The 22456-nt window shown below is 46.1% G+C and overlaps 1 protein-coding gene across 5 annotated transcripts in view; it reads left to right on the forward strand.

Annotated features, from left to right (window-relative positions):
* Positions 1-22456, forward strand: part of FBRS (fibrosin) — a 1655257-nt gene that overhangs the window by 607733 nt on the left and 1025068 nt on the right. For all 5 annotated transcript variants that reach the window (XM_044086630.1, XM_044086634.1, XM_044086633.1 and 2 more), the window contains one exon: positions 10858-10887. In XM_044086630.1, the coding sequence (XP_043942565.1) occupies positions 10858-10887 (30 nt within the window). The remainder of the gene's footprint in view (positions 1-10857; positions 10888-22456) is intronic.

The raw sequence follows: 22456 nt of genomic DNA on the forward strand, positions 1-22456 counted from the left end.
CATGGTGGTGGCATCTGCTACACAACAGGACGTGGCAGAGGCTTCAACGTCCGTCCATCCTCCTAATAAGGAGTCTAGGAGTATGGACAGGTACGGGAAGCGCACCCTGACTTCAGCGGCCTTTACTTTAAGGTCTCGAATTATTTGGCACATTTTACCAGGCTTCAGAGGGATCTGGTCAAGGAGTTGTCAGATTCCCTCTCGGGTAACCTACCTGAGCAGCTAGCCCAGTCGGTTAGCTCTCAGTTGGCTATCAATTTCTAACTCGTCCATGAGGCTCATTTCCTATGCGGCCGAAGGGGCGGGTAGAGCGGCAGGCACAGGCGTGGCTCTACGGAGACAAGCCTGGCTCCGCTTGTGTCAGTTTGCGGAGGCCTTCAAGTCTTCCTTCGCCGACGCTCCCTTTGATGGGTCCTCATTGTTTGGACCCAAGGTTAAAGACACCCTTACCCGCTGTGAGCAAGAGGGAAAAACTTTATCTGCCGTAGGTGCCCGTTATTCCACTCCCTTTCGGCCTTACCCCAAGGCTAAAGGAGGTGGGAAAATGTGGTTCCGCAAGTCTCGCAAGTTTTTCTCCCAACAGCAGGAAGATTCCCCTTCCAGAGGCAGAGGACGGGGAAATTTTTCAGGGAGACGCCCGTCCCAGAGGCGGCAGAGGGCCCCGCAATTCTGGAGACCGCGAGTCCTTTCGTGGCTCTTCAGCCTCCCACACGTCATGAGGGATTGCCCGGCTGTGCTGCTCGAGCCAGTCGGGTGTCGTTGCCAAGCACCTAAAAGCCTGGGAGTCAATCACTCAGGACAGATGGGTGCTTCGGATCATTGCCGGAGGTTACACCATCCCATTCACATACTGCCCCACCGTCCAAAAGAATCCCGGACCCACCACCCAGTCAAAGGGAAATGGCAGCCGCAGAAGCTTTAAAGCTGCTAGAAAAGGAGTCATCCAACCGGTCCCCACAGACCAGATCGGATCAGGAAATTACTCCAGGTTCTTTTAGTGCCAAAAGACAGGGGACCTGAGACCAATATTGGATCTCAGCAGACTGAACCAATCCGTCACGAAATCCAAATTCCGAATGGTCATGTTACAATCCATTCTCCCATTGTTGGAGAAGGATGTTTGGATGTGCTCCATAGACCTCAAGGACGCCTATTATCACATACCGATACATCAGGCGTCCAGGAGGTATCTGCGCTTCAGCCTGGGAGTCAGTCATTACCAATTTTGCTCTGCCCTTTGGTCTCACCACAGCCCCCAGGGTGTTCACCAAGTGTTTGGCAGTAGTGACGGCTCACCTGAGAAGTCTTGGATTCCAAGTGTTTCCCTATCACGACGACTGGCTCCTGACTGCCACCACCAGGCATCTACTAATGGACAACCTCAAAGCCACCATCTCCCTGGGTATTTCCCTGGGGATTACATTCAATTGGTCAAAGTCTGTCTTGCTGCCCTCTCAACGCATAAAGTTTATAGGAGCAGAGATAGACTCAAGATTGATGCGTCTTTCTTCCTGCCGAAAGGATCCAAACTTTACAGGGCCAAGTTCAAGCTCTGATCTCGAGATCCAAAGCCCCAGCCAGGATGGTTCTACAAGTTTTAGGCTCAATGTCTGCCACGGTTCTTTTAGTTTCTCTGGCAAGATTACACATGAGGATTCTTCAGTGGCTCTTGTCAACTCAATGGTCCTTTCAGGATCTTCCCCTCAATCATCACATCATGATTACGGAAATATGCAAAAGGAACCTTCGCTGGTGGCTTCAGACATCCAATTTGAATCAAGGAAAACCCTTTGTTCTCCCCTCTCCAGTGGTTACCCTGACGACAGATGCCTCCCAGATAGGGTGGGGGGGGCATTGTCTGGGCAGGCTAGTTCAGGGCTCCTGGCTTCCAGACGAAGCTCTTCTCCACATCAACGTGTTGGAGATGAGGGCTGTACTTCTATCCCTACAAGCCTTACACAAGTTTCTTCCTCAGGGCATCATCGCCATCCACACAGACAACATGTCGGTGGTCTGGTATCTGAACAAACAAGGAGGGACCAGATCGTACCCCCTTTGCAGAGAGGCCATGAGAGTGTGGGAATGGGCTGTAGCTACCAACCGCTTCTTGGTAGCGACCCACATCCCGGGAAGGTCAAATATATTGGCGGACAAATTGAGCAGGACAATTCTCTCTCCTCACGAGTGGTCTCTAAACCAAACAGTAGCAGCTCAGGTTTTCAGGAGATGGGGGACGCCATGCTGCGACCTATTTGCAACTCCACTAAACACCAAGTGCCAAAGGTTCTTCTCCTTGATCCCACATCAGGGAGTACCAGCCATGGATGCTCTAGCACAACCTTGGCCAACAGGGCTACTTTATGCCTTTCCTCCAATTCCGCTTCTTCCCAGAGTTATTCAAAAAGCTTCTCAACTGGGGTCTTCAATGATACTGATTGCCCCATACTGGCCTCGTCAGGTATGGTTTCCCTACCTGAAGAAGCATGCAGTGGACGATCCGTGGACTTTAGACCTAATTCCGGACTTGTTAATCCATCAGTCGGGACATCGGCATCAGTCCCTTCAATCTTTGAAATTGACAGCTTGGCTCCTCCGCTTCCGACTTTAGTTAGAAGGCACACACTAGACCCGGAAGTTGTTCACATTTTATCTTCGGCCCACAAACCCACCACTAACAAATTGTACCTTAGTAAGTGGAAGAGGTTTGCTATCTGGGCTCAACTCAAGGGCTTAGACCCTATCACTGCTCCTGTCCCAGAGGTCTTGAAATTCTTAACATCCCTGTTTAATCAGGGATCTTCTGTCTCAACTATTAAAGTCCAACTTGCGGCTATCTCTAAATTCCACGAATCCATGGATCCTCCTTTGATGAGCAGCAGACTATGCAAAACTTTCATTAAAGGTGCGAGCCTATTAAGACCCCAATTTTTCATCCTGCACCTCCGTGGGATCTTGATTTGGTGCTTCGCATTAACATCACCCTGTTTCGAACCGGCTGCTACATGCGAGTTAAAATATCTGTCTTGGAAAACTGCCTTCTTAGTTGCAATTACTTCTGCAAGAAGAGTTTCAGAGCTTCAAGCCCTGTCTATTAAGCCACCGTACTTGATTTTCCACAAGGATAGAGTATCACTTAGGCCTAATCCATCCTTTGTCCCAAAGGTCTGTTCTAGTTTCTGCCTACAACAATCTCTAGAGCTACCAGTTTTCTTCCCAAAATTCTCCAATGAAGCAGAATACACTCTTCATAAATTGGATGTTCACAGGCAATTACGCTTCTATTTAGACAGGACTCAGCAACTTCGTAAGTCAGACCAGTTGTTTGTATCCTTCTCAGATAATAAACTGGGCCAAACCATCACAAAAGCTACCATCTCAAAATGGATCAGAGATTGCATAACTCAGGCTTATTCTTCTTTAAATAAGCAACTTACAACATCTATCAAAGCTCATTCTACCAGAGCTATGGCTACTTCTATAGCTTTTCATTCCAAGCTCGCTATATCGGAAATCTGTGCTGCGGCTACTTGGTCCAATCCGCACACTTTCATTTCCCACTACAAATTGGATGTGGCATCTAAAGGACGAGCATCATTTGGTTCCACGGTACTCAGGAGTGTTTTCCAGTGAGCCACCCAGGATTCAGGAGCTAGGACGCTGTCCCATCAGTCAGAATGTAGGCGAGATAGGATCACATAACATCTTTTAGTTATGTACTCACCATAACTTCAGATGTTTGGGATCCATCTCGCCTACATTCCTAATACCCACCCTCCTTCCCCTGCCTTGGAGATCAGAAGAGATTGAACGGTTTTGAGTTCTACTATTTTATCTTGTTTCATCTGACGATGTTATATAAGCAGGGTATGCATGTGTGCATGTATGCGGACAAACTAGATCTGGGGGAATGGTAGTGGTGCATCCTGGGATATAATAAGCTCAGCCAATAAGAGACTTCGCTCTTTGGCATAAGCGTGCCGAGTCGGAGCCGAGGGATCGGCTCCGAACCCATCAGTCAGAATGTAGGCGAGATGGATCCCAAACATCTGAAGTTATGGTGAGTACATAACTAAAAGGTTACAGTACCACTCCGTCATGGACAGGGGGTGGCATAAAACAGGTTACAGTACCACTCCATCGTGGACAGGGGGTGGCATAAAACAGGTTACAGTATCACTCCATCGTGGACAGGGGGTGGCATAAAACAAAGATTACAGTACCAGTCCTTTATCGTGGACAGGGGGTGGCATAACACAAAGGTTACAGTACCACTCCATCATGGGCAGGGTGTGACATAACACAAAGGTTACAGTACCATCCCTTCATCGTGGACAGGGAGTGGCATAACAGACGTTGCAGTACCACTCATACACCGTGGATAGGGGGTGGCATAACAAAGGTTACAGTACCACTCCATCATGGACAGGGGGTGGCATAAAACAAAGTTTACAGTACCACTCCATCGTGGACAGGGGTGGCATAAAACAAAGTTTACAGTACCACTCCATCGTGGACAGGGGGTGACATAATGGTGACTGTCTTTACAGTAAAAGGACTAATGCAGCTCAATTTTTTCCTTTTTAATGATTTTGGATTTAAAGTTAATCAAGTTTGTACTTTGACTTTTAGTGAAAGTTTATAGTATCCTTTTTGTGGTAAAAACATTAGCAAAATGCTGTTCCCTTCAGTCTTGTTTTTTGTGAGTTGAATCTTCTGCAGGGCCATTTTTTAGGTGGGATGATAATGGTGATGTTGCACTGTCTGTTTCTCTCCTTTCGCTAATCACCGCTGTATGCATACCCCATTGACACCTTTAGAAGTACCTTGTCATATTTTTACGCCCATTATGAGTGAGTATAGTTTTTAGACCTCGCAGGAAGGATTCTTGTTATGAAGATGTTAAGGTGGCCAGACCAAATCCTGCAGTCAGCAGATGTTCATCGTGCATACAGCTGCAGTAATCACATATGGGTTCTCCGCCGTCAGGCGGTCCCTCGGTCGGCCGAATTCCAAAGTCTTGGTCCGGCGTCGGTTGTTGTCCCTTCTTCACTGACGTCAGTGCGACAGGGGTGTATAAGTTACAGCCGACGCCATATTCTCCAGTCTTTTTTGCCGCGCAGTGCCCAAAGCAGAAGCAGTTCGCAAGTGCCGGTCGGTTGGAAACCAAAGTCTTCTTTAAAGCTAAGTACCCCGTTGGGGAATCTTTTCTTGCCTCAGACCGATGTCAGACAAAGTTAACAATTGTATTTCTTGTAGGAAGCAAATACCGCATAAGGATTTTCATTCCCTTTGCATACCTTGTTTAGGCCCAGACCACGACGTCTCGGGCTGTCGCTTCTGTGCGACTTTCTATTAAGCGTCGTGCGGAGTTCGCCCAACATTATTTTGGTAAAGCCTTTGATTATAAAATGTCGTCGGATACTCCGACTACCGTTTTATCCAAAAAACGCAAGGATAAAGACCGACATGCGCGGCCCGCGGTCTCCACCGACACCACGCTAAAGCCGGCTACACGTGGTCCGGTTCTCAGCGAGACGCCTATGCAGTCCCTGACTACCGACGACACTACCTTGGCGGTGTCTTCTGTACCAGAGACCGCTGGTACCTCGGTCCTTACTCAGACTTCAACCACCGAAACTACAGTGGGTGTTGAGCCTCCTAGTGTAGACAGGTCCACTTCCACCCAGGGTGTATTTAGACCCTCTTCTTCCTTTTTTATCAAGGCCTTCACTAAGTCCAAATCAGCCATGCATCCGAAGAGGCCTGTTGCACAGGGCCCATCCCCAGGCCCCATGCCTAAAAAGCAGATGCTTAAAATGGCTGAGGATTTAATTTCCTATATCAGGGGTTCCCAACCCCCTCCAGACAAGAGACCCAGAGTGGAGGAAGACTCTCCCTCTTCTGAACAGGGCTCCATTTTCTCAGAACATTCTGATGTGGAGGAATACTCATACTCCCCTTATGAAGATTCTGATGCAGAACAGTCCATTCCTTCTGTATCTCCTCCAGAGGATTTTTCTTTTGGGGAAACCTTACACACCTTGAGGGAGCACTTCCATTGGGAAGGCCAAGACTTTTCTGATTCCAAGAAAAGGTTTAGGGAATTTCTCTTGTTACCCCAACACAGACCTCTGGCTATACCTCCTGTCCTGGACATACTTGATGATGTTTACTCGGAGGCTTGTCTTAATCTGGATTCCCTGCCTCCTGCACCAGTCAAGCCTGATAGGTACTACAGAGTCCCTAACTCTCACCAATTTCTTTTCAAAAGCCATAATGCTGACCCTGAAACCATTCTCAAGGCCCCAAGGGGATGAAGGCCTCTACTGCCAAGAACCCACTACCTTCTGAAAGAGAATCTAGATCCTTAGAAAGGTGGGGGGGGGGGAAGGTATACACCTCGGCCACCCTAGCCATGAGGGCCTTAAATTGTCAGTTCCATATGCTTAAATATCAGCAGTTTTTGTTATCACAATTAAGAAACAAAATGTACTCAACCTGAACAACCAGATTTGAAGGAATTGCAGGATATGATGCATAGTGCAGAACAAGTGGGTAAACACACCTTACAATGTGGTTATGATGCCTTAGAGGCCTCAAGTAGAGCTGTGGCTACAGGAGCAGTCATTCGTACACATGCCTGGCTTAGGGAACAAAGCTTGCCTGATCATGTTAAAGCTAAGCTACTAGATGCTCCTTTACAAAAGGATGTGCTATTTGGTTCTAATGCTGAGGAGATACTACGGAAGATGGAAGAAAAAGCTAAATCTATGCAAACTGTCAAGGCTTTTCTACAGGTACAGCCACCTCGTTTTAGCAGAAATTGGCCTTCAAAAAACTGGTCCTTTCCAGCCACGGACAAGCCCCAAAGAGGTAGATACAGGCGCTCAAGGGGCAGAGGACAAGCTCAAGGATCATACAGAGGCAGACAATGGCAATCTCAAGCACCAAGAGGTGGCGAAGACGGTGCACAACAATACAGAAAGCAAACCCAATGACTCCCTCCTTTTCATGCCAAGCAAATCTCAGCTGGCAGCCCCCTTGGGAGGAAAGCTGGCACTATTTTCAAGAAATTGGCAGATTATCACAACAGACAAATGGATCCTGGACATAATAAACAGAGGCTACAGATTTCATTTTCACACTCAAATGAGAGGCATGCCAAACCTGCCACACAATCAAAGGGCAGAGGCGCAAATACAAATTACAAAACTCATGGACATGAAAGCCATTCAAGAGGTTCCTACTCACGAACAAGGTCAAGGTTTTTATTCCAGACTTTTCCTGGTACCAAGAAATGGAACCGACTGGAGACCCATTTTAGACTTATCCATCCTAAATACATTTCTACTCGTACCAAAATTCAAGATGCTCACATTACAGCAACTACTTCCCATGCTGGGCAAGGAGTTTTGGCCGGTAACATTGGTCCTCAAGGAGGCATACCTGCATGTCCCAATCAGACAAAGCTGCAGAAGATACCTCAGATTTCTTGCAGGTTCAATCCACTATCAATTCTCTGCATTGCCCTTTGGCTTATCTACTGCGCCCAGAGTATTCACGAAATGCCTGGCATCAGTAATTGCCTACTGCAGACTTCAAGGGATACAAATTTACCCTTATTTGGATGACTGCCTGATCCAAGCGGACAGCAAACACACTCTTCTGGAACATCTGGCTTATGCAACACGGTTACTGAATTCTCTGGGATACACAATCAACAAAGAGAAATCCAGGCTGACACCATCTCAGAAAATAACTTTCCTGGGTGCTAACTTGGACACAAACACCCAGATGGCCTATCTTACGCCAGAAAAACAAGGGCAACTAACTCAGTACTTCAAAACACTAGCAAATTGTACCAGGCTTACTGCAAGGAAAATCCTGCAGGCTCTGGGCTTCATGGCATCTTGCATTCTTTTAATCCCATGTGCAAAGTTGCATATGAGGAAACTTCAATGGTACCTAAAAAACTATGGTCTCAACACAGCCACAATTTGGAAACAATAATACCACTAATTCCATGTTTGCAAAAGGAATTTCTATGGTGGGCCCAAGCATGTCAAGCAAACACAGATCTCCCATTCTGCAAGCCTCAAGCAAATCAAGTCATCACAACAGACGCCTCAGATTACGCCTGGGGGCCACACATGGCAGGCAGGTGCATTCAGGGCAAATGGTCCCAAAAGGAAAAGCACCTTCACATCAATCAGAAAGAAATGCTAGCAGTGATAAATGCAATTACAGCATTCAAGGACCTCCTGCATCCAGGACAATTATTGATAAGAACAGACAACACCACAGTAATGTGGTACATAAACAAACAAGGAGGAACACATTCATATCCCCTGTGCAGACTAGCCATGACACTTTGGAACTTGGCTCTGGAATGGCAAATCGAACTTCAAGCACAATACTTGCCAGGTTTGGAAAACACGCTGGCAGACAATCTAAGCAGAAATGTGACAGATCCACACAAGTGAAAGCTGCATCCACAGGTGTTTACAAAGATAATCCAAGCATGGGAAAGGCCAGACATAGATCTCTTTGCCTCCCACAGGAACCATCAATTGGAAAAGTTTTGTTCAAGGACTTTTCATCCAAAGGCATGAAAGGTGGACGCCCTTTCATTCAGTTGGACATCATGGACAGTGTACGCTTACCCACCTCTGCCCCTTCTATCCAAGGTACTCTTGAAAGCAAGAGCAGACAGACCGAAGATGATACTGATTGCTCCAGACTGGCCAAGGCAGCACTGGTACCCACTCCTAAGGAGTCTAACACATACTCCTCCCTGGCCTCTACCTCTAATGCCTCTCCTACTGACTCAGCACAACTACAAAACTCTTCACAGTCAGCTAAAAACACTCAAACTTGCTGCATGGAAAATTCCTTAACACCACAGCAGACCCTTCTCTCCAAAGAGGTGCAGAATGTCATTCTGGAGGCCAGAAGGCCATCTACTAGGAAGACTTACTCCGCAAAATGGAAACGGTTTTGCTCTTGGAATGAGAAAAGAGGCCAGGACCCTAGAAAACTGAATCTGCCTCAGGTATTACAGTATCTAGCTGAGCTGCTGAACAGTGGACTTTCATTTTCCTCCATAAAGATCCATGCCTCAGCCATTTCTGCAGAATTCAACACGGATCCACTGTTATTCTTTCACCCACTTTTAAGGCAATTCCTCAGAGGGGCTAAGAATATAAGACCACCAAGGAAACAACCAGTGCCAGCCTGGGATCTTAATTACATCCTAGAAAAATTAACATTGCCTCCATTTGAACCAGCTGCCTCAACAGATTTGCAATACTTGTCCTGGAAAACAGCTTTCCTTCTGGCCATTACCTCAGCTCGTAGGGTTTCGGAACTACAAGCCCTCGTGGCTGTGCAGCCCTTCCTTATCTTCCATCAGGACAGGGTTTCCCTTAGAACCAACCCGTCATTTATGCCTAAAGTGGTATCCAAGGTAGCTTTAAATCAAGCCATACACTTACCTACCTTTTACCCCAATCCTCAAAACAAAGGGGAAAGGCTGCTACATTCCTTAGACATCCATAGACAGCTACGCTACTATTTGGACAGAACAAAGCCTTTCAGGAGATCAGAACATGTTTGTGTCTTATGCTGTAGGAGCCCAAGGGAAGCCTGTTACCAAACAGACAATCTCTAAATGGATAGGCCACTGTATACGTTTTTGTTACTCCTATCATGGGAAATCTGTCCCTGTAGGCATCAGACCACACTCCACCAGGGCCACAGCTACCTCCACGGCCTTCCTCAGAGGAGTTCCTACTAAAGATATTTTGGAGGCAGCCACTTGGAGTTCTGTACATACCTTCACTAGACACTACCACCTGCCTTTATATTCCAAAACTAGAGCAGGCTTTGCTACTGCTGTATTGCAGGGCATTCTGGCTCATCCCAGTTCTACCTAGTGCCTACCACCCTGTGCGTAGCTTTGGGATTCTACCCATATGTGATTACTGCAGCTGTATGCACGATGAACATAGTACAGTTTTGTACCTACCATAAATGTAGATGTTAGAGTTGCTAATACAGCTGCAGTACAGGTTTCCCTCCCTCCTTCCCCTCTAGGTATAGGACTAGTGGCTAACACCTCCTCATACAACCAATTTTGGGTTATCCTCCTATGGTGTATTTGCTTGCAACTACTCTTTTTTTGATAACACTGCATTGCTTGAATATATTTATATATATATATATATATATATATATATATATATATATATATATATATATATATATATATATATATATATATATATAATTTATCTATTGCCTTCTTTTGGGGGCACCTGACATCTGGGGCAAGAAAGACTGGAGAATATGGCGTCTGCTGTAACATATATACCCCTGTCGCACTGACGTCAGGGAAGAAGGGACAGCAACCGACGCCGGACCAAGACTTTGGAATTCGGCCGACTGAGGGACTGCCTGACGGCAGAGAACCCATATGTGATTACTGCAGCTGTATTAGCACTCGAACATCTACATTTATGGTAGGTACAAAACTGTACTTTTCTGCTCCCTGCCTTGGCTGAAGTATGTTGACGTAGTGCAGTCCTAAATGATTAAAATTGTACATTTTCTGCAACTCCCATGTATGGGGGTAATGCTTCATCCAGTCAGGTACAGTTCCGGAACCTTGTCAGTTCTTTAAGAGAATGACCCCCCCCCCCCAATCCCTTGTCATGAGAAGGGACGAGAGAAAAGCACAGTTGTTTTAGTCTATCTACTGTATAAGACATGAGTAGCAGATTTGGTGGTGGTTGGGTGGAGGAGTTGTGTTTACATAAAATATGGATTCATGCTTTTTTTTTTTTTTCTTTTTAATAGTGCGACACAGAAAGTGACTCAGAAGAGAAGGTAAGAAAAATCATTGTATTTTATGACGTTGAACTGAGGAGTATTGCATTTTTCCCCTTTCATTGTCAAGATTGCAGCAGAATGCAGTATAGTGGCATAGTTAACACAGCTGATAGTAAATTTACAAAGCAACATGTGTAAGATCTTTTGTGTAAATTCCAGACAGAAACATTAAAAAAAAAAGTCCAAATTGGAAACAGTTGTCATAAAAACATTCTGTCCTGCTTGTCTGAGTTTTGCTCTCTATAAAACTGTTAGCTCTGTGAAAGAAGCATTACAAGACAAAGCGTTCTGAAACTAAATAGTTAAAAATAACTTGTCAAAGGGGTTATTTATTGTAGGTTCATAGGTGTATACTAGGATAAAGACCACCAGGGCCTTTATAAGCCTAGCCATGCAGTCCAGCCCAGTTGTGCACCTATGTTTCATTGGCATTTATTAGGAGTGGGTATGTTGTGAAATTTCTAGAGTTTATTGGGAGGGGGGTACGTTAGTTCTGGCATTACTGTCTACCTCTATCAGACACATGGGGGCCAGACCAAGTATGACCTTCCAATTTCCCATCCATTGGTCAGGGTTATGCTTAAGGTTAGGTATGGACTCAGGTTCACATCTGGGGGAACCTGTTCCAGAACAATGGGGATCCTCTGAGACACAAATCTCTCTCACCAACATGTCCTGTTTGTCACAGCCAGATTTTAAATCCTAGATCTAGTGGTTCTGATTATGTTCGTTTTATGGATGTGCAAAGGTTTATCAGAGCTGGATCAGAGGATGCTTTGCATGCCAGGCATAGATTGCCTCTCAGTAACCTGTTGGGGACAGAGTATAGAGATGAGGCTTTAAGGCAAGCAATATAGGGCATTGTTTTTATACCCTGGATTTTCATGGTACAGAACCTTTGTGGACATTCTGACTATTGCATATGTTTTGAAGGGAGCATTATATTCAATGATGGATCAGATAAGGGCTGAATAAAGTGGCACACTGACTTCCTTTGACTCAGATGCCATGCTATTATTTATTAGTTGGGTGACATAGAATGATTTTCTTACAACCTTGACCATGTGTGGGTCAAAGGCCAGATTATTTTCTACATATGTTCCCAGATCCCTGACTACTGGGTCAACTCTTAGGGCTGTCTTGTCAATGGAGTAATTAGCTTGGGTGGCAGTGTTCCCCATTTCTTGCCATTGAGCTTTAGTCCATGACTTTGGCATCAGTCATTTGTTTGTTAGACCAATCTTGTAAGATTGTGTCTTGAGGGAGGAATCTGATAAACTTCCAATTTGCAGTCATCTGCAAACTTGGTCAGCCAAATTCTCTTGACATTAGCCTTCATCTCAGAGAAGTAGATGCTAAATAGGAGCAGTCCCAGCACGGAGCCCTGAAGGGTACCCAGCTGGTAACCAGATGTTCTTCGTGTTTCACTGTTGCAGTCATCACACTTGGGTTATCTGCATGCAGGTAGCCCTCAGTCGGCCCGAATACCAGAGACTTAGTATTTCTGCATCAGTTGCTGTCACTCCAGGACTGACATCAGGTCGTCAGGGGTATAAAAACAGGCAGCCGACATCATTACATCAGTCTTTCTTGCCAAGGAGCCCGAAGCAGTTTGCACGAGTGCCGGTCGGCTGCTACCGGAGTTTTTCGTTTACGAATTGAATCATCCTGAAGTCTTCTAAAGCTAAGTACCCCATTGGGGATCCTTTTTTCTTGCTCTAACCGATGTCAGAAAAAGTTAACAATTGTCTTGCCTTTGGAAAGCAAATACCTCACAGAGATTTTCATTCTTACTGTGTCACCCCTGTTTAGGCCCAGACCACGACATACCTCGCTGTTGGTTTTGTGCCTTGTTCAAAGCCCGAACCATTAGTCTGGCCCTTATTGTTGCTACATACTTTCGTTCTTGATCTCCGTATTCCAAAATGGCTGTGGTAAGCCATCAGACTACCGACATTCTGAAAAAACATAAGGATAACGACAGAGACGGACCGCACCGGTCCAAAACTGCCGACAATGCTTCTGTTCAGCTAGTCGCCAGCCTGCTTGTATGGATTCGCAGGCCTCTACCGAGACCAGTTCAGTGTCTGGTATGCCGCAAGACTCTTAAACTGTGGAACCTGCGGATGTCTCTACCTTGGATGGGTTTGGAGCTGCTGAGCAGGCACCGGCTTCTGCGGAAGTTCATCACACTACCGACGCAAGCCAACCTCTTGAGCATCTTCAGTTCTGTCTAAAACTACCGAGTTTCTAATGCCAAGAGTACGCACTATGCCTAGAAAATTGACAACCAAAGCGCATGCACCACCTTCCTTGCCGCAACATCAAATGCTTAAAATGGCAGAAGACCTTATTATGCTGATTAGGGGAAGCCAGCCTTCCCCTGCTAAGAGAAAGAGAGACTAGTCCCCTGCAACTTCAACAAACCAAGAGTCCGACTCTGAAGTATCTGATTATGAAGACATGCCTTTATCTGCTTGAGGATTCTGATGCAGCGGAATCCATTCCCTCTGCCCTTCCTTCAAGGACTTTTCTTTTGGTGAAACCTTACATACTTTAAGAGAACATTTCCATTGGGAATGCCAAGACTATCCTCAATCCAAAAAGAGACTAAGAGAATTTCTAGATTTGCCACAACATAGGCCTTTAGCAATACCCCCAGTCCTGTAAGTTGATGTCTTTATGGAGTCCAGCCTTGCATCTGATAAATTACCCCTTGCTCCCAGGAAACCAGACAGGTACTACAGAGTACCTGATTCTCACAAATTCCTTTTCAAAAATCCTACTGCTGATCCAGAGATAATTTCCCAGGGGCCTAAAGGTATCAAAGCTACTACAGCTAAGAATCCCACCCCTTTGGACAGGGGTATCAGAGATTTGGACAGATGGGGTAAGAAAGTATATACCTCTGCAACTCTCACCATTAGGGCTCTGAATTGTCAGTTTCAGATGCTGAAGTACCAACAACATATTATGGAACTTATTAAGCAAAAAATAGCGACCTTTACAAACTGTGCAGAAAGCAAAGAATCGCAAGAGCTTATGTATTCTGCGAGCCAAGTCAGCAAGCATATATTGCAGTGTGGTTTTGATGCCCTAGAAACATCTTGCAGGGCAGCAGTCACTGGTTCTGTACTGAGAAGGCATGCTTGGCTTAAGGAACAGACTTTGCCAGACTGTCAAATCAAAGTTTTTAGACTCCTTTGCACAAGGGCAGTCTGTTTGGCACCAAAGCAGAAGAGGTTCTTAAAAAGATGGAAGAAAAAGCTAAATCTATGCAGACAGTTAAAGAATTCTTGCAAGTACAGCATCCTAGATTCTGTAGACATTGCCCCTCGAAACATTGGTCCTTTCCAGCCCCTCAAGACCATCTCAGACCAGACCCAGGGGTAACAGACCACCTAGACTACAGTCTCAGGGTATGCAGAGATCTAAGCAATGGAGTGCCTCCACCTCCAAAGCAGGGAGTGCTAAGCCACCCCCTTACGGAAAGAATTCCCAATGACTTCTCTGCTCCACTCCCCATCTCTGCCCAACTGATTGTGCCCCTAGGAGGAGAACTTGCCCTTCATGCAAAAAAATGGATTTCCATCACCAAAGACCGATGGGTCCTCATTGTATACCAGGGTACAAATTTTACTTCCACTCACTGCCAACCTCAAAAGAGTTCCCAGACCTTCCTCCAATCCAGTGGGCAGAGGCACAAAATCTAGTTCAATCCCTGCTTGCTATAAAGGCAATTAAGCCTGTTCCTGCAGAACAGACAGGTCAAGGATTCTATTCCAGACACTTCTTGTTACCCAGAAAAGAGGGCACTTGGCGCCTATTCCTAGATCTTTCAATTCTCAACACCTTCCTGGTGGTACCAAAATTCAAAATGCTCACCCTGCAGCAGCTTCTACCTATGCTAGCCAAGGATGCCTGGTTAGTCACCCTAGACTTAAAAGAAGCCTATTTGCACATCCCTATAAGGGACTCGTGCAGGAAATATCTACGCTTCAGGGCAGGATCTATGCATGATCAGTTTTTGCACTTCCCTTTGGCTTATCCAATGCTCCCAGAGTATTCACAAAATGCCTGTCTCCAGCCATTGTGTACTGCCGACAGAGAAATATCCATATTTACCCATACTTGGACGACTGCCTGATTCAGGCAGACAGGAAATGCTGTTGCAGCACCTGACATTTGTAAAAAACCTTCTAACCTCCCTGGGGTACACCATCAATGAAAAGAAATAAAAACTTGTACCCAGTCAAAATATTGTATTCCTGGGAGCAAGCTTGAACACCGCATCCCAGATGGCAGTCCTCACTCCAGAAAAAGTCTATTTGACAGACTATTTTACTCAAATGTCCACCAGAACCCAGCTATCCGCAAGGAAAATCCTGCAGGCCCTAGGGTTCATGGCGTTGTGCATCCTACTAATTCCATATGCCAGACTGCATATGAGGAAGCTTCAGTGGTACTTAAAAAGTCTTTGGTGCCATCATTCTCAGGACCTGGAAACCATCATTCCTATTATACCCTGTCTAAGGACAGAGTTTCTTTGGTGGGCAGCAGCATGCAACCACAGCAAAGGACTGCCCTTTATTCAGCCTAACCATAGACGCATCAGACTATACCTGGGGGGGCACACATGGATAGCAAGTGCATTCAGGGCCACTGGAGCCCAAGTCAAATTCATCTGCACATCAACCAAAAAGAGGTACTAGCTGTGCAGCATGCTCTGACAGCTTTCAAATCCCTACTCTCACCAGGACACCTGCTAATAAAAACAGACAACACCACAGTTATGTGGTACATCACCAAGCAAGGGAGAACCCATTCTTACCCACTCTGCAGACTAGCCATGGCCCTGTGGAACACTCCTTTGGACATGCAGGTCCATCTGCAAGCTCAATTCCTGCTAGGCAAACAAAACTCACTGGCAGACGACTTAAGCAGAAATCTCCTAGACCCATATGAGTGTCAATTAGAGCCCAGCACCTTCAACCTTCTGATTCAGAAATGGGGGACCCCAGAGGGATCTCTCTGCCTCCCCCTGCAGTCACCAGCTCAGCAATTTCTGCACCAGGGCTCCTCACAGCAGGCCCTGGAAAGTGGATACTCTATACTTCCAGTGGGTAAATCTCTCAATCTTTGCCTTTCCTCCTCTGCCCCTTCCCTCAAGAGTATTGCTCAAGATAAGACAGGACAGACCAAGGACAATTCTGATTGCTCCAGACTGGCCACTCCAGCATTGGTACCCACTCCTGTGCAGCCGGTCACCGGTGTCACCCTGGCACCTACACCAGAACCCAACCTTGCTCTCTCAGCAGGGAGACCAGTCTTGCATCCACAACTGCAAACCCCTAAATCTTGCAGCCTGGCTTATTCCTTGATTTCTCCCCCAGTAACCAGCCTAAGCAAGCAGGTACTGGACGTCATTCTTGAAGCCAGAAGACCCAGTACAAGGAAATCCTATGCTGATTAGTGGAAAAGGTACTGCTCCCGCATTCAGTTCTAAAGGAGAGGACACAAGTCTGCCCTCCCTGCCTCTAATCCTGGATTACTTAACAGATCTACTCCACAGAGGCCTATCCTTCTCCTCCATTAAGATCCATGCCTCTGCCATTTCAGCTCATTACAACACCTCACTTTTCTCACAGTCTTATCAAACCGTTCCTGAGAGGGGCAAACAACGTAAGGCCGCTAAGATCATCACCCACCTCTGCTTGGGACCTAAACTTTGTACTGGAAAAGCTCATGCTTACCCCCTTTGAGCCTGCAGCGTCAGCAGAGTTAAAATTCCTCTCTTGAAAAACAGCCTTGCTTCTGGCCATCACTTCAGCTAGAAGAGTGTGTGAGCTACAAGCACTGATGGCTGTGGAACTCTTCATTATTTTCCATGCTAACAGGGTCTCCCTCAGGACTAACCCTTCCTTTATGCCTAAAGTGGTGTCCATTGTCGCTCTCAACCAATCTGTCTATTTGCCAACCTTCTTCTGTAATCCTCAGAATAAAAGGGGAAAGGATCCTGCACTCTGACGTGCACAGACAGCTCAGATTCTACCTTGATAGGACTAAGCCCTTCAGGAAATATGACCAGTTACTAGTCAGCTTTGCGCCAGGGGCAGAGGGCAAGGCCATTTCTAAACAATTTCCAAATGGATAGCACACTGCAATCCATTTTTATTACACGCACCATGGGAAACCAACTCCTCAGGGGGTCAGAACACATTCCACTAGGGCAACTTCTACCTCTACAGCATTCCTCAGGGGAGTCCCTACCATGAGCATCCTGGAAGCTGCTACCTGGAGTTCTGTACACACTTTCACCAAGCATTACCACCTGCCTATCTCTTCCAAATCCAGGGCGGGTTTTGCAACAGCAGTCCTGCAAGGCATACTAGCCAGTCCCAACTCTTCTTGACTGCCTCCACCCTTCTTCAGCTTTCGGAATATACCCGTGTGATGAATGCAACAGTGAAACACGAAGAACATAGTACAGATGTTCGTGCATACAGCTGCAGTCATAACAGATGGGTTATCCTGCCATCAGGCGGGTCCTCGGTTGGCTGAATTCCAAAGTCTAGGTCTGGCGTCGGTTGTCGTCGCTTCTTCCCTGACATCAGTGCGGCAGGGGTATAAAAAAGGCAGCCAACGCCATTTTCTTCAGTCTTTCTTGCCGCGCGGTGCCCGAAGCAGAAGCAGTTCACAAGTGCCGGTCGGCCAGCTCCTGAGATTTATGAAAGTATTTCAGCCAAAGTCTTCTTGAAAGCTAAGTACCCCGTTGGGGAAACTTTTCTTGCCTCAGACCGATGTCAGACAAAGTTAATAATTGCATTTCATGTGGGAAGCAAATACCGCATAAGGATTTCCACTCTTTCTGTATACCATGCTTAGGCCCAGACCACGACGTCTCGGCCTGCCGTTTTTGTGCTAGATTCAATAAGCATACTATTAAGCTTCGGGCGGAGTCCGCCCTTCACTTTTTTGGCAAAAAGTTTAATTATATTATGTCGTCGGATACTCCGACTCCAGTTTTGAGCAAAAAACGCAAAGATAAGGACCGACATACGAGGTCCGCACCACCTACTGAAACCACACTAAGGCCTACTACCGGTTCTCCGGTACTCGGCGAGGCGCCTACGCAGTCCCTGAGTACCGATGACAATGCATTATCGGTGTCTTCAGTACCCGAGGTCGCAGGCTCCTCGGCCCCCATTCCTACTGCAGATCCCGACGCCACTCCTGGTGGGGAAACTCAGAATTTAGACAGGCCTGCCATTTCTCAAGGGGTCTTCAGGCCTTCCTCCTTCTCCATTAAAGCCTTCACTAAATCTAAAGCAGCCATGAAAACCAAAAAACAGGTTCCTCAGACCCCCTCTCAAGGCATCATGCCTAAAAAACAGATGCTTAAAATGGCTGAGGATTTGATTACTCTTATCAGGGGTTCTCAACCCCCCTCTGACAAAAGTCCCAGATTAGAGGAAGACTACCCTTCCTCAGATCAAGCTTCTATTACCTCAGAACTATCTGAGGACCAGGATTATGCCTATTCTCCATTCGAAGACTCTGATGCAGTGGAGTCTATTCTCTCGGTCTCCCCCCCTGAGGACTTCTCTTTTGTGGGGAAAGCCTGCATACATTGAGGGAACACTTTCACTGGGAAGGCCAAGATTACTCAGATTCCAAGAAAAGGCTCAGGGAATTTCTTCTGCTCCCCCAGCATAGGCCTCTGGCTATCCCTCCTGTTTTAGATATATTGGATGATGTGTACACAGAAGCCAGCCTTAATCCTGATTCTTTGCCTCCAGCTCCTGTTAAACCAGACAGGTATTACTGGGTTCCTGATTCTCACCAGTTCCTATATAAAAGCCATACTGCTGACCCAGAAACAATTTCACAGGGTCCCAAGGGAATTAAGGCCTCTACTGCTAAAAATCCATTACCCTCAGAGAGAGATTCCAGAGCTTTAGAAAGGTGGGGGGAAAAGGTGTACACCTCGGCCACTTTAACCATGAGGGCATTAAACTGTCAGTTCCATATGTTAAAGTATCAGCAGTTTTTGATATCTCAGCTGAAAAGCAAGATGACACAACCAGAACAACCAGATTTAAGAGTTGCAGGATTTGTTGCATGGTGCAGAGCAAGTGGGTAAACATACCTTGCAGTGTGGTTTTGATGCTTTAGAGGCCTCCTGTAGAGCTGCTGTTACGGGGTCTGTTATACGTAGGCATGCTTGGCTCAAAAAGCAAACCTTACCAGATCATGTCAAAGCTAAATTATTAGATGCACCTCTTCAAAAAGATGTATTGTTTGGAGTTAAAGCTGAGGAGGTGCTGAAGAAAATGGAGGAAAAAGCGAAATCAATGCAAACAGTGAAAGATTTCCTGCAGGTACAGCCTCCACGTTTCAGCAGAAACTGGCCTTAAAAAAATTGGTCCTTTCCAGCCACCGACAGACCTCAAAGGGGCAGATACAGGTGCCCAAGGGGCAGAGGGCAACCTCAAGGATCTTACAGAGCCAGACAGTGGCAAGCACCAACCCCAAGAGGTGGAGAAGATAGATCAGTCTTTTAGAAAACAGACACAATGACTTCCCCCTACACCTGCCAAGCAAAGCTTTAATGGCAGCACCTTTGGGTGGAAAACTGACATTATTCTCAAAAAATTGGCATATTGTTACAAAAGACAAATGGATTCTGGACATTATAGACAGAGGCTACAGGTTCCACTTCCACACCCTTCAAAAAATGAGAGGCATGCCAAACCTGCCACAAAATCAAAGGGCAGAGGCACAAAAACAAGTTGCAGCTCTCATGGACATGAAAGCAATTTGAGGTAACTGCAAAAGAACAAAGTCAAGGGTTTTATTCCAGACTATTCCTGGTACTGAGGAAAGACAAAGATTGGAGACCTATCTTAGACCTATCCATCCTAAACACATATCTACAGGTGCCAAAATTCAAGATGCTCACATTACAGCAGCTTCTTCCCATGCTGGGCAAGGAGTCTTGGCTGGTAACATTGGACCTCAAGGAGGCATTCCTGCATGTCCCTATCAAACAAGATTGCAGAAGATACCTCAGATTTCTTGCAGGTTCAACCCATTACCAATTCTCTGCATTGCCCTTTGGCTTATCTACTGCCCAGAGTGTTTCTGAAATGCCTGGCATCAGTAATCGCCTTCTGCAGACTACAAGGGATACAAATCTACCCATATCTGGACGACTGCCTGATCCAAGCGGACAGCAAGGACATACTACTGCAGCACCTGGCATTTGTAATAAAACTGTTGAACTTCCTGGGATACAAAGTCAACAAAAAGAAATCAAAACTAATACCTTCTCAACAAATAATTTTCCTGGGTGCCAGCTTGGATACAACCACCCAGATGGCCTACCTCACTCCAGACAAGCAAGGGCAACTGTCTCAATACTTCAGAAAAATGGCAACTTACACCAGGCTAACAGCAAGGAAAATCCTGCAGGCTCTGGGATTCATGGCATCTTGCATCCTACTAATCCCATGTGCAAAGCTGCATATGAGGAAACTTCAATGGTACCTGAAAAACTTATGGTCTCAACACAGCCACAGCTTGGAAACAGTTATCCCACTAATTCCATGCCTTCAAAAGGAATTTTTGTGGTGGACTCAAGCTTGCCGAAGAAACACACAGGTCTTCCTTTCTGTGTACCTCAAGCAACTCAAATCATCACAGCAGACTCCTCAGACTACGCCTGGGGAGCACACATGACAGATCAGTGCATTCAGGGAAAATGGACCCAAAAAGAGAAGCTCCTTCACATCAACCAAAAGGAAATGCTAGCCTTGCAAAAGGCTATTATGACCTTCAAAGACCTACTGCATCCAGGCCAGCTATTGATAAGGACAGACTATACCACAGTGATGTGGTACATAAACAAACAGGGGGGAACTTATTCATACCCCCTGTGCAGGCAAGCCATGACCCTATGGAACACAGCACTGGAATTGTAAATTCAACTGCAGGCACAATTCCTGCCAGGGAAGGAAAACACACTGGCAGACAACCTAAGCAGAAATATGACAGATCCACACGAATGGAAGTTGCATCCTCAACTTTTCGCAAAGATAACTTGGGCATGGAGACAGCCAGACATAGATCTCTTTGCTACCCACAGAAATTGCCAGTTGAAAAAATTTTGCTCAAGGACCTATCATCCACAGGTCTGGAAAGTGGACGCACTTTCCTTCAATTGGGCAACATTGACAGTCTATGCCTTCCCGCCTCTTCCTCTGCTGCCCAAAGTTCTATTAAAAGCCAAAGCAGAGAGGCCGAAAATGATTCTCATCGCTCCAGACTGGCCAAGACAACACTGGTATTCGCTCCTGAGGAGCCTGACACATTCCCCACCATGGATCCTACCTCTAGTCCCTCTTCTATTGTCCCAGCACAACTACAAAACCCTTCACAGCCATCTCGAAACTCTAAATCTAGCTGCATGGAGAATCCGTTGATTTCCCAACAGTTTCTCCTCTCCATGGAGGTGCAGGATGTCATCTTGGAGGCCAGAAGACCTTCTACTAGAAAGGCTTACTCCGCCAAATGGAAACGATTTTGTGCCTGGAATCAAGAAAAGGGACAGAATCCTTGGGTAATAAATATACCTCAAATTTTACAGTACCTAGCTGAGATGTTAAACAATGCACTTTCCTTCTCCTCCATCAAGATCCACGCTTCAGCCATTTCTGCACAATACAACACAGATCCTCCATTATTCTCTCACCCTCTCTTATAGGTTTATAGGTTCATACTAGGCTGTCTGCCCTAGGGCATTTATAAGCCTAGCCAGAGTGTGTGTGGCTTTCACTACCCCTTAGGATGAGAATACTATACCCATTAGTTTGCTGTGCCTCTGTCCAGCAGTGATACAGAGATGATTCCCGGGGTAAACCTACGATCTCCCATCCACTTGTCAAGATTTCTCTTGAATAGAGTCAGTGAGGGGCTCTGCCTCACATGGATTGGGATTCTGTTCCATAGTGTAGGGAGTCTCTGGATGATGAATCTGTCCCTCCAGCACATCCTATTTATATCCGTGTTGAGGTTTAAGTCTCTTGCTCTCGTGGCTCTGGTGGATTTGTATTTTTTGAGGTGGAGCATGTCCATTAATTCCGGGTTGGACATGGCCTTGTATGTCAGGCACAGATCACCTCTGAGCAGACTGTATGCGACTGAATAGAGCTGGAGTTTCTTCAGTCGGGCATCGTATGACATATGTTTGAGCCCCTTTATCCTTTTGGTGAACTTTTGGGGTCTTTCCAACTGCTGCAGGTGTCGGGTAAGGTACATTCTGAATGGGGCGTTGTACTCAATCATTGGTCTGATAAGTGAAGAGTACAGGGGTACAATGACCTCTCCTGATCTGGATGTGAATACTTTCATGATCAGGTGGGCAATGTAGAAGGTCTTCCTAACCACTTTGGCAATGTGAGTGTCAAAAGTGAGGTTACTGTCAACTTGGGTTCCCAGGTCCCTGATAACTTCTTCCGTGTTTAATGGATTGCCACCTATGTGGTAATTAGGGGTTACCTTGTTT

The sequence above is a fragment of the Protopterus annectens genome, chromosome 10.part0 (assembly GCF_019279795.1).
Source record: "Protopterus annectens isolate FY-2018-M chromosome 10.part0, PAN1.0, whole genome shotgun sequence".
NCBI lineage: Eukaryota > Metazoa > Chordata > Ceratodontiformes > Protopteridae > Protopterus > Protopterus annectens.